The sequence below is a fragment of the Saccopteryx leptura genome, chromosome 10, assembly GCF_036850995.1.
Source record: "Saccopteryx leptura isolate mSacLep1 chromosome 10, mSacLep1_pri_phased_curated, whole genome shotgun sequence".
Classification (NCBI taxonomy): domain Eukaryota; kingdom Metazoa; phylum Chordata; class Mammalia; order Chiroptera; family Emballonuridae; genus Saccopteryx; species Saccopteryx leptura.
In genome coordinates, this window is record NC_089512.1 from 34614045 (window position 1) to 34629488 (window position 15444).

Genomic DNA, 15444 nt, shown 5'->3' on the forward strand with positions numbered 1-15444 from the left:
AGTTTCAGGTGTACAGCACAACGATTCAATACTTGTATATATTATAAGACGGTCCCCACAAAAAAGCATAGTTAACATTTGTCACCATACATACTTACAAAATTTGTTTCTTCTGGTGATGAGACTGTTTTAAAATTTGCTACTTGGCCACTTTCAAATGTGAAACACGGTATGAACTATAATCACGAGGTACCGTCCATCCCCATGACTCACTTCTTTTATGACTGGGAATTTGTACCTTGTAGACTCCCCTTACTCATTTCACCCACCCCCCACCCCACATCTCTGGCAGCTATCAGTCTGTTCTCTGAGTTCAGGTTTTGGTTTTGGTTTTAGATTCTACACCTAAGTGAGATCACATGACATTTGTTTTTCTCTGATTTGTTTTACTCAGCATAATGTCCTCAAATTCCATCTATATTGTCACAAATGGCAAGATTTTATTATTTTCTTTATGACTGAATAACATTCCATTGTGTGTGTGTGTGTGTGTGTGTGTGTGTGTGTGACATCTTCTTTATCCATTTATCCATTTATCCATTAGTGAACACAAATTGTTTCCATGTCTTGGCTATTGTAGATAATGCTGAAATGAACATGAAGGTGCAAATATCTTTCCAAGTTAGTGTTGTGTTGTGTTTTGTTTAGGATATATACCCAGAAGTGGGATTGCTAGCTCATGTGGGAGTTCTAGTTTTAGTTATTTGAGGAACCTCCAGGCTGTTTTCCATAGTGGCTGTACCAATTTACATTCCTACCAACAGTGCACGAGGGTTCCGTTTTCTCCGTATCCTCGCCAGTACTTGTTACTTCTTGTCTTTTTTGACAATAGCCATTCTAACCTTTAAAACACTGTGCCAATAGTGGCTCAGTGGCAGTGCTCCTTTAAAAGGCCCACTGGGCCCTGGCCGGTTGGCTCAGTGGTAGAGCGTTGGCCTGGCGTGCAGGAGTCCTGGGTTCGATTCCCGGCCAGGGCACACAGGAGAAGCGCCCATCTGCTTCTCCACCCCTCCCCCTCTCCTTCCTCTCTGTCTCTCTCTTCCCCTCCCACAGCCAAGGCTCCACTGGAGCAAATTTGGCCCAGGCGCGGAGGATGGCTCTGTGGCCTCTACCTCAGGAGCTAGAATGGCTCTGATTACGGCAGAGCAACGCCCCAAGATGGGCAGAGCATCGTCCCCTGGTGGGCGTGCCGGGTGGATCCCGGTCGGGCGCATGCAGAAGTCTGTCTGACTGCCTCCCCATTTCTAGCTACGGAAAAATACACATATACATACACACACACACACACACACACACACACACACACACAAAATAAAAAGTTAAAAAAAATAAAAAATAAAAAAAGGCCCACTGGACCCAACAGTGTCCTTCCACTCATCTGTGTTGGCCCTACATGGTGTTTTGTTCTCCATCATGTGGAAACCATGAAAAGGGGCCCCATACAGCAGCAAAAGGGTCTTGGAACATACAACCAGAACAAAAACGCCAAGCATTTAAAAATTATTATTTGGAGGAAGGAAAGTGAGAAGCAACTGAATCACTGTCATCAAGATATATGAAAAACTAGCACTGGAGAAAATTAGCAGGCTGAACTCCAACTTAGCAAAATTTCATATTGGAGAAACTGGGATCAATCGCAGTAAGAAACTTCAGATTAGAGTTAAGTAAGACTTTTGAAGCCAAGATTGATTTACTGTTGGCGTGGACAAAATGGCTAAATGTAGGTAGTCAGGATGTCATCTGTTTCTGAAAGCCTTTTACAGGAGCACTCACCTGTCAGTAACTTCTATCTCTCTTTCCTGGAGCCTGACACCTAGGGTTAACTGGGCTTTTGACCTTTCTAGCTTCATAATTTTCTGTGAAGGTGCTCAAAGAACTGAGTTGAAACAGAGTACTCGTCTATAAAATAGAGCAGTGATTTCCAACCGCCAGTCCGTGGACCACTGCCAGTACCCCAGAAATTTTGTGCTGTTCCGTGAAAGAGTCAACCACCCTGATGCTGTATGAAGATTATAGACCCAATCACCTGCTTAGAAAACTACTGAACTGGAGAAAGCAGTGCCTGTTTCCTAGAGTTGTTATGAAGATGAAACAATGTAACGCTGTGCATCAGTGCTTAATACAGAATAAACACCCAAGAAGGTAGTTTTTGCTTTATTATCCTTCATTTGCTTAATACTAAACTAAAATCTGTTAAATAATATTGAAGTCTACTGGTCTAAAGTGACTGAAACTGCTTTAGCATCACTGAACTAACTCAGAATTATGCAAATACACATGCTGATCTATCAGTCTTGAAAAAGAAAATGCACATAAATTAGAAAAGCCTGGGGCCAGGCTATGCAAATGGCACTGCTGTGAGATGCAGGAGCTCCAAATTCTGTAAGCGGATTTGGTCACTCACAGTATCCTCATAATTCCCTCGGTTTATTGAGGGCCCCTGTTGTCCCTTGGCTTGATCAAGTCACAAAACAAGAGGTAACAAGATCCTAACGCAAATAAGTAATTGAGAGTACATGTCATATAAACAAACTGACACAAGTCCATTGCTCAAAGTAAAAAAACAAACAAACATTTTGTTGGTGTATTTTAAACCTTTGGGTGTGTGAACAATCTCACTTAAAGGCTTTACCCAAATCACCTAGAAACTCTCTGCTCTTTTTTTGAAGGAGTTTATCTCAAAAGGGCACCAATGAACATTTAAATTCTTGACAGAGACCCTCATAAAATCTAAGCAGAATTGGCTCCAAACACCCATTGGGTAGAAGAGTGAGAAGTGCATACAGAAATCAGAACTGGTTCCAAGGTTCATTCACCCAAGAAATGTTGGGAAAGCATTTCATATATACCAGATGCTGTTCTAGGCTCTGGGGACACAAGAGTGAAGTAGAGATACAGGGTACCCAGACTCATGGAAGATGGAACTACACAGGGCTGTCTAGAAAGGCTAAAAACAGAGGCGTGCACACAAGTAGGTGACATTACAGTAGGGAAATGACATTACTAGTTGTTCATCTGCCCTCTTCTTCTTTTCTTCTTCTATTCATCTTCCATTCTGCTTACCTACACTTAAACTTGGGTTGATTATTATTTCAAGAATGGGACTCAGAAATTTCATGACAATAAATTATTTGGGGGGCCATGTTTGAAAACCTGAGTTTATTTCATAAATATCATGACTCTTCTAAGTCTGCACTGACCTGAGAGTTCAGTAGTCCAGTGTGGACTGTGGGACCTGCGCAGACAGGACATGCGGCAGCTGCTCTGACAGCGGGCTGATTGCAACATGTTCCTCAGCAAACGGACTTGGGATCACCCTCTGGTAATCTTTCCTGCTGGTACAAAGCTCAGTGACCAGCTGTTCACCCCTGCTGACATAGAAGGCCTTTTTTTTTTTAAGACTGTATTTATCCATTTTTATTGGGGAGGGAGAGAGAGAGGAAAGAGATAGAACAGGGGGGGGAGCAGGAAGCATCAACTCCCATATGTGCCTTGACCAGGCAAGCTCAGGGTTTTGAACCGGCAACCTCAGCGTTCCAGGTCGACGCTTTATCCACTGCGCCACCACAGGTCAGGCTAGAAGGCCATTTTTTGACTAGGAAAACTTCAGTCTCGGCTTTTGTTTTGTCACTAGGGTTTTTCCTCTAAATTTTCTTGGCAATTGCTCTTCTGGTGAAATTATACTTGCTGTGCATTAAGAATTTTAATATAGAGTGGGTCTCCCTTTCTAATATACTTATAAGAAATATCTGGGTTTTCTTAGCTAGCCTATTTTTTTTTCTTGACTCTGCTGTTTAGTATTGCAGATGAGAGAAAAATTAAGAGTCATATTTGACATTACAGATCATTCTTGTGATTGAAGATAGAGATGAAATGGATACGGTAGGATTTTTAATGGAAAACTTCAGCACTTTGAGCACCCAACTTTTTATTTTTAACAGGAATTTTCTGCATTGACATAGAATTAGCTAGAGAAAAAAATATTACACAACATTACAAGCAGTCCCTGGGTAACGAAAGAGATAGGGTCTGTAGGTTTGTTCTTAAGTTGAATTTGTATATAAGTTGACATGGGTACATTTACCTATGAAATGCAGCTGAGACAGATGTTTGTCCTTTGTCTTAATAGAGTATTTGTTTTTATCTTTCTGTGCATATAGGTACCTAAACATGTTCAAACCTACAGAACCTATCTTATTTATAACCCAGGACTGCCTATAATTGTATTTTTTTTCTTGAATTCACCAATTTATGGAGCCTATAATATTTAAATAAGAAAGAACAGAGCATCACCCAGACCCATACGCCGAATGCCTCATTGTGCCCTTCTGTGGACTTTACAGCTGTATTTTCATCCAAGCTGGTACTTCTTTGAATCCACAGGAAAGTGAAAAGAAAAGTGAACCCTTTTATTATTTTTTTTCTTTTATTTTTTTGTGACAGAGACAGAGAGAGAGAGTCAGAGAGAGGGATAGATAGGGACAGACAGACAGGAACAGAGAGAGATGAGAAGCATCAATTCTTCATTGCAGCTCCTTAGTTGTTCATTGGTTGCTTTCTCATATGTGCCTTGACCGTGGGCCTTCAGCAGACCGAGTAACCCCTTGCTCAAGCCAGCAACCCTGTGCTCAAACCAGATGAGCCCGTGCTCAAGCTGGCGACCTCAGGGTTTCAAACCTGGGTCCTCCGCATCCCAGTCCAATGCCCTATCCACTGTGCCACTGCCTGGTCAGGCTGGATCTTTTTATTTTAAATAATTTTAAGTAGGACCCTTTTTATTAAAATTTTTTTTTTTTTTTTTTTTTTTTTTTTTTTTTTTTTTTATTTATTTCTTAGAGACAGAGAGTGAGTCAGAGAGAGGAATAGACAGGGACAGACAGACAGGAACGGAGAGAGATGAGAAGCATCAATCATTAGTTTTTCATTGCGCGTTGCAACACCTTAGTTGTTCATTGATTGCTTTCTCATATATGCCTTGACCGTGGGCCTTCAGCAGACCGAGTAACCCTTTGTTGGAGCCAGCAACCTTGGGTCCAAGCTGGTGGGCTTTTGTTCAAACCAGATGAGCCCGCGCTCAAGCTGGCGACCTCGGGGTCTCGAACCTGGGTCCTCTAGCATCCCAGTCTGATGCTCTATCTACTGGGCCACCGCCTGGTCAGGCAGTAGGACCCTTTTTAAATATGGCCCTTTTATTTAAATTCCCAACCCACATTCAGTTCAAGGAATTTTCTGTAATACAGTATAGGCTAACCAGATGCTCCAGGGATGTGTGGGAGGGTGAATGGTCTCTAAAACCACATCTGGCGAGCTTTCTTGACTAGGTGGGGAGGGGTACAGGGAGAACAGACTCCCCTATGGGCTCCCCCAGTAAAGCAATGCACCAAAATCAATGAGAAGAATGATGTTTTAGGTTGACGCCAACGTGTTGATATGCAATTAAATATGAAGCGTAAATTATCAACTAGTGCCACCGCCAGAAGTACGGAAGTTGTCACATTGTAGGCACGCAGAACACAAATCAGTTAAATGGCAGCAATCCCTGGATGACATCTCAAGAACACTGCTCTAAATTAGAGTAGAACCCCCTGACACAAGACTGCAGTCATAAAGGTAGCTCATGAGGAGGGTGGAAGGCGGGTCTTATTTGGGGAGAGCAAAACTGAAACTGGGACTTTCCGTATTCCGCCCCTGTCTGGGCTCCCTTTCCTCATCTGTAAACTGGTGGGATTAGATCACATGGTTTCTGAGATTTCTTCTATCTCAGACATTCTGTGATATTTTTTTTCTGGATTCTGATAGTTGGTAATAAGGAAGCACTTTGCCCCCACCACATGGTCAGTCTATGCTTTCTGGGCTTGGTTTCCCCGGTGCTCACCAGTCCCGGTGAAGTGAAGGCATGATTCACTCCAAACGGTGCTCAGAGACCTATTAACAGCCTTCAACAATTCAGATGATCGTCTCTGCTGGTGTATTAGTCAAGACTCGCTGTTCATAGATCACCAAAACCAGTTTTACACTAGTTAAGTACACACAGGCATATGCCCCAGGTAGAATTTATTATAAGGATCCGGTATAACTCACGTGTCCTCTGCCTCTGAGTCAGGTAAGCAGCCTGCTTTCACCCTGTGCTCACCTGGACACATGATGCAGCATTTCTACCAAGGATTCATTTGTACAGAGAATCAGTGGGCAATGCAGATTTTACAGAAGGTAGTGAGTCACCAGGACGTAGCATTGTGCAGAGCGCTGCATTCCCCTACAAAACCTCCCCACTATGTCACCACCATGCGTCCCTTCTTCACTGCCCTACCATCACAGCGCCTTTTCTATGTTTCTCTTCTCTCATTCCACGCAGTGTGAGCTCACCCTTACTACTGTGACTCCTCTCCCAGTCTTTCCCATTCCTTTCCCTGCAAGTTTGTGCCTAGAAACTTAGCTAATAGCGTTAGGTACCACATATTCTGAGTCTCCCTCTCTAACCCAGACAGCACAGGAAGGCAAACACACTGTTCCCTCAGTGAGCACCGAGTTAAAGATGGACAGAAACAGAGATGAGCCTCAGGGAAAGCCCCTGGCCCTCACCTCTTCCTATTTCCCATGCTCCTCAGTCCACAAGATAGAAGATGACCAGTCTACAGCTCTGTTAGCGTTGATGAGCATGGAGAGGCTGCTGCCTGCAGGACCCTAGGTCCACATTCCTGAGAGAATGGATCTGACGGGCTCAGCTGTCCACCCTGGCACAACCGCTCAGCATAGAGAGATGGAGCCCCCAGTGTGAACATGGCTGCCAAACTCTCCCCCCCACCCCATGGATGAAATATGGGAAGGCAGCTTCCCTTAGAAAAAGTGTAATGAGCCAGTAGATTTCACAGGGGACACTAAATGCCATCTGTCCTCTTAGGCCAGGGGTCCCCAAACTTTTTACACAGGGGGCCAGTTCACTGTCCCTCAGACCGTAGGAGGGCCGGACTATAAAAAAAACTATGAACAAATCCCTATGCACACTGCACATATCTTATTTTAAAGTAAAAAAAATAAAATAAAAAAAAAAAAACAGGAACAAATACAATATTTAAAATAAAGAACAAGTAAATTTAAATCAATAAACTGACCAGTATTTCAATGGGAACTATGGACCTGCTTTTGGCTAATGAGATGGTCAATGTGCTCCTCTCACTGACCACCAATGAAAGAGGTGCTCCTTTTGGAAGTGCGGCGGGGGCCAGATAAATGGCCTCAGGGGGCCGCATGTGACCCGCGGGCCGTAGTTTGGGGACCCCCGTCTTAGGCATTAGATAGGATCATGCCTACTGTGTTCCTTCAACTATCAGTGATCTCTGAGTCACTTAACTGACAAGCTAATAATTCTTTATCATATGGAGCCTCTTTATCTTCTACTTGCTCTCCAGCTTCAAACTCCCCAAGTAGGTTACTGACATTGGAGCCAAATTGGGAAGGGGTGGGAGTTGTCCAGAGGAGAGCTGCTTGGATGTGGATCTGGGTTTGCATTGAAAAGCCAGGTTTAGCCCTGGTTGAATACCTCAGTTGGTCAGAGCCTTGTCCTGATGTGCAGAGATTGCTTGTTTGATCCCCGGTCAGAACACATACAAAAACTGATCAATATTTCTTGCCTTTTCTCTCTCCTTTTCTCTCTCTTCCTCTTTCTAAAATTAATAAATCTATATAAATAAAAATGTAAATGTTGTTTGTTCAAAATCTTAAATCTCTGAAAGTTCTTCACCGATTGCTTTGAAATTTTGACACAACGTTGCATTCGAATACGCATGTATTTTTATGTTTTTATATGCCTACTATTATATAGATGTCACACCTGTGACAGGTAAAAACATGCTTTTTTGAAAAACAGCGCCATTTGTTGGACATAAAAGCAACACACGCTATACTAAATATTTTACGATTCCATTTCAATGTTATGGGAGAAATATAAATCGCACATGGCTGAAGATATTTTCTGTTGAATATGCAAGGAAAATTCAAATATGAACATGGATTTCACAGCAGAAATCTACAACGAAGCATTGATAATGATTGAAGATTTATGCTTAGAAATTGTAAACAAAGTTCTCAATCAATTGGGAATGCCATCACTGCTTCGTTCAATGTAGAATTGCGTTGTGAACAAAATTACAACAAGGGTGATCTTTTGTCGTATGTGCAATCAAATATTCCTAAGCTAACACTTGAGCAAAAAGGCACTTATGATCAAATAATGCAAACTGTCAATAACGGGGTTGGAGAAATCTTCTTAGATGCACCAGGAGGAACTGGTAAAAAGTTCCTAATTAGATTGATTCTGGCAGCAATTTGATTCCAAAATGACAAAGCCTTAGCTCTTGCGTCGTCCACAATAGCTGCGACATTGCTACCAGGTGGAAGAACTGCTTATTTCACTTTGAAATTGCCATTGAACATACAATTCATTGAAACTCCCATGTGCAACATTTCCAAAGCATCCGGCATGGGAAAAGTATTGCAGAAATGCAAACTTACTGTTTGGGATGAATGCACAATGGCGCACAAAAAATTGCTTGAGGCTCTTGATCGATCATTGCAAGATTTGCGTGAAAACATCAGACCATTTGGGAACGCATTAATATTGCTTGCAGGAGATTTCAGGCAAACATTACCTGTAATTCCTCGATTGACACCAGTGGATGAAATAAATGCTTGCCTGAAATACTCTACTTTGTGGTGACACATAAAGACATTAAAATTAACTACAAATATGCATGTCCAGCTGCAAAACGATCAATCAGCTGAGATATTCTCACATCAATTGCTGGAAGTTGGGAACGGAAAGGTGCTGGTTGATCTGACCTCAGGAAGAATTTCATTGCCTCATAACTTCTACAATTTAGTGACATCAAAAGAAGAATTGGTTGAAAAAGTATTTCCCAATATTCAAACCAATTATAAGAATCACGATTGGCTGAGTGAACAAGCTATTCTTGTGGCAAAGAACAAAGACGTCTATGAACTTAACAATATTATTCAGTCTAACATTCAAAGCGAGGCAGTCACATACAAGTCCATCGACACTGTTGTGGAAGCAAATGAAGCAGTTAATTATCCAACAGAATTTTTGAATTCACTCGATCTGCCAGAGATGCCACCACATGTACTGCAATTGAAAATCGGCATGCCAATTATCATGTTGCGAAATACTAACCAGACAGAGCTTTGCAACGGCACACGGCTTGCAGTAAAAAAAATTAATGAGCAACGTCGTAGAAGCAACAATCTTGACAGGACCTTTCAAAGGTGAAGATGTCCTCATTTCTTACACTCCTATGATTCCAACAGATATGCCATTTCAATTTAAGAGATTGCAGTTCCCAATTTGATTGGCATTTGCAATCACCATCAACAAAGCTCAGGGCCAATCTTTAGAATTGTGTGGTTTAGATCTAGTCATGGATTGCTTCTCACATGAACAATTATATGTTCCATGTTCTAGAGTCGGCAAACCAGACAATCTCTATATCTGCACAGACAATGGAACAACAAAAAATATTGTACACACAAGCATTGTGAAATTAAACATATTAGAAACATGCTCTCTTTTCTTTCTTTTCCATTTAACCAGACTGAGCCACAGCAACACGTGGCCGGGTACAGCTAGTTAAAAATAAAAGGAAAAAAGAAAATCCAGGTTTAATGCCTGGTTCACAGTGAGAACTCAGACAGTTGTGTATACTGTGATTTCACTTGGTTCTCTGTGATTGGGGCATGGCAGAGAGCTGGGGGTGTCTCTGATCCTCCTCCTTAAATGGTTTCTGTATCCAGTGTTATTTCATCAGTCCTTCTGTTATTCTATTCAAGAACAAGACGTGGTTGTGACTGTCCTTAGGTAGTTTTATTTACTTGCAGCAAGTAAAGGAGACTGGGGATTCACATCCAAAGCACTATGTATACTATTTGGTTAATTGTATGATGGTTTCTTCTTTGCTGTTGGCTACACTGATTCAGTTGGGTTCCATTCAAGCTCGCCCTGTTACAGCTGTGTCTGCAAAATACGGTACTGTGCTACATTCTAACATTTAGCAAGACTAGCATTTAGTTAAGAACCACCCAGACCTTGAGACCTTTGTCCTAACACTTTAAACTTTCTTTGAGCTTCACTTTCCTCATCTGTAAAACAGGGATGGTGAACATAAGAAACAAGTCACTAGGTTGTTGATATAATGGATAGAAAAGTGCTTCATGGTCCCTAATGACCCATGTGGCACCCACCCTGTGTCAGTAAGTGCTTTTCAATTATGAGCTCATTCAGTAGCCCTGTTAGCTGGTAGTATGATGATTCCATTTTACAGAGGAGGAAACGGAGAGCAGTAACTGCCATACATACAGCTGAGGGGGCTTCGGGGCTTCCTGCCAGGCAGTGCTCTCAGCAGCGGCAGCAGGGATGCGCTCTCCACATCTCAGTTCTCTGAACAGTCCCAGGAAGTCCTCGCAGCCCCCCCCCCCCCCACACACACACCCACTAAGCTGTTCTTTCTCTGGCTTCTGCTTCTTGCAGATTGACGACACGGGCACATTCCAAGTAATAATGGTTCCATCTGGGGCTGACTACACGCCAGCATTAAAGGATCTGCAGAGGTGCACGTTCTGCTATGGTAAGACCCACAGGGAGAACATAATTTGATCAGGGCTGTTAAGCACACTGAGTCACCCTTGGCAGGAGCGCTGCAACTTGACAGCAAGGACTCGTGTGGCCTCGGGAGAATTTTCCCGGGGCTCGGGGCTCGCCTCATCGCACTGCGGTGGCCGCAGATGGAACCTTTCAGCCGGGACCCTGCTCAGCGTCACAGCAGGAGGATCGCACTCCAGGCTGCGTGCAACTTCCAGAGCCAGCAGTGGTTTCTAGAAAAATATAGCCAGTGTTTCATGCTATAAAGTTTATTCATGTGTCTTCTAAATCTCAAATGTTCACAACCCCAAAGAAATGGTTTCAAGTGAAAGTGGAAATTAGCAGAAATTCGTGCATCTCTCATTGGAACGACGCTTCATGGACTCCCAAATGTTGTTAAGCATCAAAATGATTTGCGGGGCTGGTTTGTATGTTCTTGTGGAGAATTGGCCAGACCTATCTATATGTGAGTATTCTGATAATTTGAGTGTTCTAGTAATTATGAAATGAGTGAAAACCACTGGGATTACTAGTGGGTGTGATACGCTAACAGTTACCAAGCACTTACTAGAAACCGTGTACTGTTCTAACTGCTTTCCCATGCACTGATGATGGTGGTGATGATAGTTGATACTTAAGCTATTGTGTCTATCGTGTTCCAAGCACTTTTCTAATTGTTTCATTCAATCGCTATATAATCACCCTAAAATGTTTGAACTATTATTGGCTTCATAATACAGATGAGGAAGGTGAGGCTTAGAGAGATGGAATAATTTGCTCATGGCCTTGTAGCCAGATCAAACCCAAAAAAACTAGCTTTCCAAAACTTGCACTTTATGAGTAACAGAGATCCCATTATTCTGCTCCTTGAAACAGTATTTGGCCTTGAAGAAAATGCTTAATTCCTCTCTTCTCCATGTTGCTCAATGAGATGCTAACGTTTGCCATCTAAGTGACCTCACAGGGAGGTGGCGACTCTAAGGGAGAAGCAGGATTTCTTCCAAATAACCCTCTCTTCTTCCTGTCTTCTCTGCTTCCCTCTAATCAGTCTCTGCCCCTCCTCCCCCACCTGTCTCCCTCTCCACCTCTCACCCCCCCTTCTCCCCCTTGGCCTCTCCTCCTTCTGGCCCCTCTCAGTTGCAGAGAGGGTTGCGCGCAGGCATTCTTACTCAAAGCACGGAAAGCACTAACCGTTCTGTGGGGAGGTATCTTCCACGCTTTCCGTTCTCAGTTGGCCTTCCAACATGTCAGTTACAGCAGTGTGCTGGTATGTTGCAGTCAGAAGTTGCACACATGTGACTGGGGACAGATTTTGGCTTTGTTTCTTGGCGTGAACCCTTGTTTTGTCTCAGAGGCCTACAAGCAAAGACATTTTGGCTGTCGTTTCCTGCAATTAAAAATCCCACAAAATCGAGCAAATGGGCAGCCTGCTGTCCCTGATTTTAGAAACTGCCTTGCACACAGGTGACATTTCTGCCATCTGACCATTAAATATGGTCATGAAATTTTAACTAAATTTTAGTAAGGGAACTATAGTGTGTCCAGAGTCACATCAAGTCCATGAACAAGAATTAAAGTTAGGAAGTTGGCTCCATCCCTCAGGATCTTCATTCTGGTTGTTAACCTTTCATCTAATTGCTTTTATTTGTGGTCCGGGCCTATACCCAAGTACCAGCTGTCCACACACATGTTATTCCATTCTCTTTCTTCTCTTCAGTTTTTAAAGAGGCCATTCTCATCGTTAGCCATTACTATGACTAAAAACCAAGGATTATAGAATATCTGTCCTGGAAAAAGTCCCTGGGTGGCTCTGACCCAGCAACCTAATTGTGCACAGGAGTTGTGCAGCACTAGGGCCCAGTGGTGACGTGGATAGAGTCACAGAGCATGTGACTGGGCGCAGTGAGACCAAAGCCAGGTATCCCAGTCCTCGGGCCAAGGGGCCTCCCCACCGCTGTTCCCCATGGCTTTGTCTCTTAACAAGAGAACACAGACTTCCTATGGAGAAACTTCTAGAAATACTGCTCTATCCTTTGACAAAATTATCTTCCTCTCCTGCCCTCAGTGTCATCTGTAAAATTAGAAGATTAGGTGACCTTGAAGATCTTTGCATTTATAAAAAATTTTCTCTGAATACTCACGTGGTTAAAGTCAGTAAAATTTACTGTTTTTCTTACTACACATTCTTTTTTATGATATGCATATTTATTAAAATGATCTCATGCTATGAAAGTCTCCTAACATGTAATATTTATATTTATTTAATTAACAAACACATATTGGGCTTTCAACTAATAATCACTATGGAGATACAAACATAAGCAGTAGCTTTGTCCTTAATGCCTATACACAGACACTAAATTATAACCCTTTATTCAAATTGAAGTAAAAGGATTCGTCGCTTTTTTTTTTTTTTTTTTTTTTTTGTATTTTTCTGAAGTGAGAAGCAGGGAGGCAGAGAGACAGACTCCCACATGCACCTGACCAGGATCCACCCGGCATGCCCACCAGGGGGCAATGCTCTGCCCATTTGGGGCATTTCTCCATTGCAACCAGAGCCATTCTAGTGCCTGAGGTAGAGGTCATGGAGCCATCCTCAGTTCCCCAGGACAACTTTGCTCCAATGGAGCTTTGTCTGTGGGATGGGAAGAGAGAGATAGAGAGAAACAAGAGGGGGAGGGGTGGAGAAGCAGATGGGTGCTTGTCCCGTGTGCCCTGGCCTGGGAATCAAACCCAGGGCTTCCACATGCCGGGCCGACACTCTACCACTAAGCCAACCAGCCAGGCTTCTTTAATCGTACTTTTTAAGCAGATTACTTTTACAAAAAACTGTGTGAGCATGATGATAACAGTCATTGGTGTAACCTGTATATTGTCAACTGGAGAGATCATTAGCTTTTATGTCTTTATACAGTATACTCATACAAGCCTGAGGCCAGTTGTCTACTTCGATCTTTATAAACTTGAAAAACAGCTAAGAAGAAACTTCTGTTGAAAGCAGCTTAAGTTTTACAAGCCAGATAGTGTTAGTGAGTGGAATTTAAAACACAGGGTGGGTATAAAATCTGTGCTTTTTGTTGATAGATGCAAACCAAGTACTAGGAAATCTTCCGGGTGTTGATAGCAAAGTCACTGAGTAGCTATTTTAAGATCCAAGATCGTGCCATTTCCAAATGTTGAAATAGTTGAGATGCTATCTTTCCTGTCCGTGTCTGTTTAGTAACCCTGAGCGACTTTCGATCTGCAGATGTGTGCAAGCCAGATGCTTCCTGCGATCAAGCCAGACCACCCCCTGTGCAGTCTTACATGGATGCGGCTTTCCTACTAGACGGCTCCCGGCATGTGGGGAGTGCTGACTTTGAAGACCTCAGAGACTTCCTAGGAGCACTGTTAGATCACTTTGAAATCACCCCCGAGCCTGAGACCTCTGTCACTGGAGACCGGGTGGCGCTGTTAATCCACGCTCCCCCCAACTTCCTGCCCAACACTCGGAAGAGTCCTGTTAGAACGGAGTTCAACCTTACCACCTATAACAGCAGGCGCCAGATGAAGAGGCACGTGGAGGAATCCGTCCAACAACTAAATGGGGATGCCTTTATTGGTCACGCCTTACAGTGGACTCTGGACAATGTCTTTCTGAGTGCACCGAATCTGAGAAGAAACAAAGTCATATTTGTGATCTCTGCTGGGGAAACCAGTCACTTGGACAGAGCCACCTTAAAGAAAGAATCTTTGAAAGCCAAATGTCAAGGTTATGCCCTGTTTGTGTTTTCCTTCGGCCCTACTTGGAATGACAAGGAACTGGAAGATCTAGCCAGCCACCCTCTCGATCACCACTTGGTCCAGCTTGGTCGAATTCACAAACCTGACCACAGATACGGTGTGAAGTTTACGAAGTCTTTTATAAACTCAATCAGGCGTAAGTCATAAAATCTGTTCTCTCTTGTACATTTAGCGTGTACTTGGTATTCCCAGATGAAGGGTGGATGAGCTGATATGGATTCTTGGAAGCCTGTCTCATGTCTTCAAGGGTACTGCAGGGTCAGAAAGGAAACTATGTCATGATGAATGGTGCAGGGTGGAAGCCTCTGATTCCTAAGCATTGAATTTTCTGGCTCCTCTTTTTTGTTTCTGGTTCCTATGGAGAAGCAATCATAACAGGCAGCTGCTCACATATCTGTCTGAATGGAGCAGTATAGTCTGCGGGTGGGAACGCTCAGCTTGGACTTGAACAACAAAGTAGATACCCTTGCCATGTAACATTCACACACTGCCCTTGGATGGAAAGATTCATCAGTTAACACATCAAAAAAGAGAGCCAAAGAAAAATGCAACAATTCTTGGCTTTGCTTCTACAAGGTCAAAAGGCAGAGTTTGAAGTATTAGGAGATAAAATTTTACCTGTCAGAATGAAAGCTACATACTTGCAAAGCTTTCTCAGCTTTGTTAAGGATGATGCCAGTAATTGGTGTAACAGTGCCCATAAAAAACAAAATGCAATAAAAACATGGCTGTATTTCTTGGGATGAGTTTGCCTCGAAAGTATGCAATTCATTGTGAATGCAACAGGAGGCATAACAAGAAGCCGTGTCTTGATAATAGATGTTTCGGGAGGTTGAAAAGCAGTTGGTTGAACTTCTGAATGTTTTCATGGTAAATGAACCCTTGGAGTTCCAATAAATAAAAGTGAACACACAGGTAAAAGAGTACCTTGTGTTGGGAGGTTCCGACTGTGTCTCAAACTTGTCACTGACACTACATGGTAAGAGCAGTTTAAGGCTGCAAAGATACCA

At 42.9% G+C, this 15444-nt stretch overlaps 1 protein-coding gene across 1 annotated transcript in view; it reads left to right on the top strand.

Annotated features, from left to right (window-relative positions):
• Positions 1–15444, top strand: part of COL6A6 (collagen type VI alpha 6 chain) — a 123030-nt gene that overhangs the window by 88759 nt on the left and 18827 nt on the right. Inside the window, exons 33-34 of the mRNA XM_066351823.1 lie at positions 10541–10637; positions 13899–14570. Of these exons, the coding sequence (XP_066207920.1) occupies positions 10541–10637; positions 13899–14570 (769 nt within the window). The remainder of the gene's footprint in view (positions 1–10540; positions 10638–13898; positions 14571–15444) is intronic.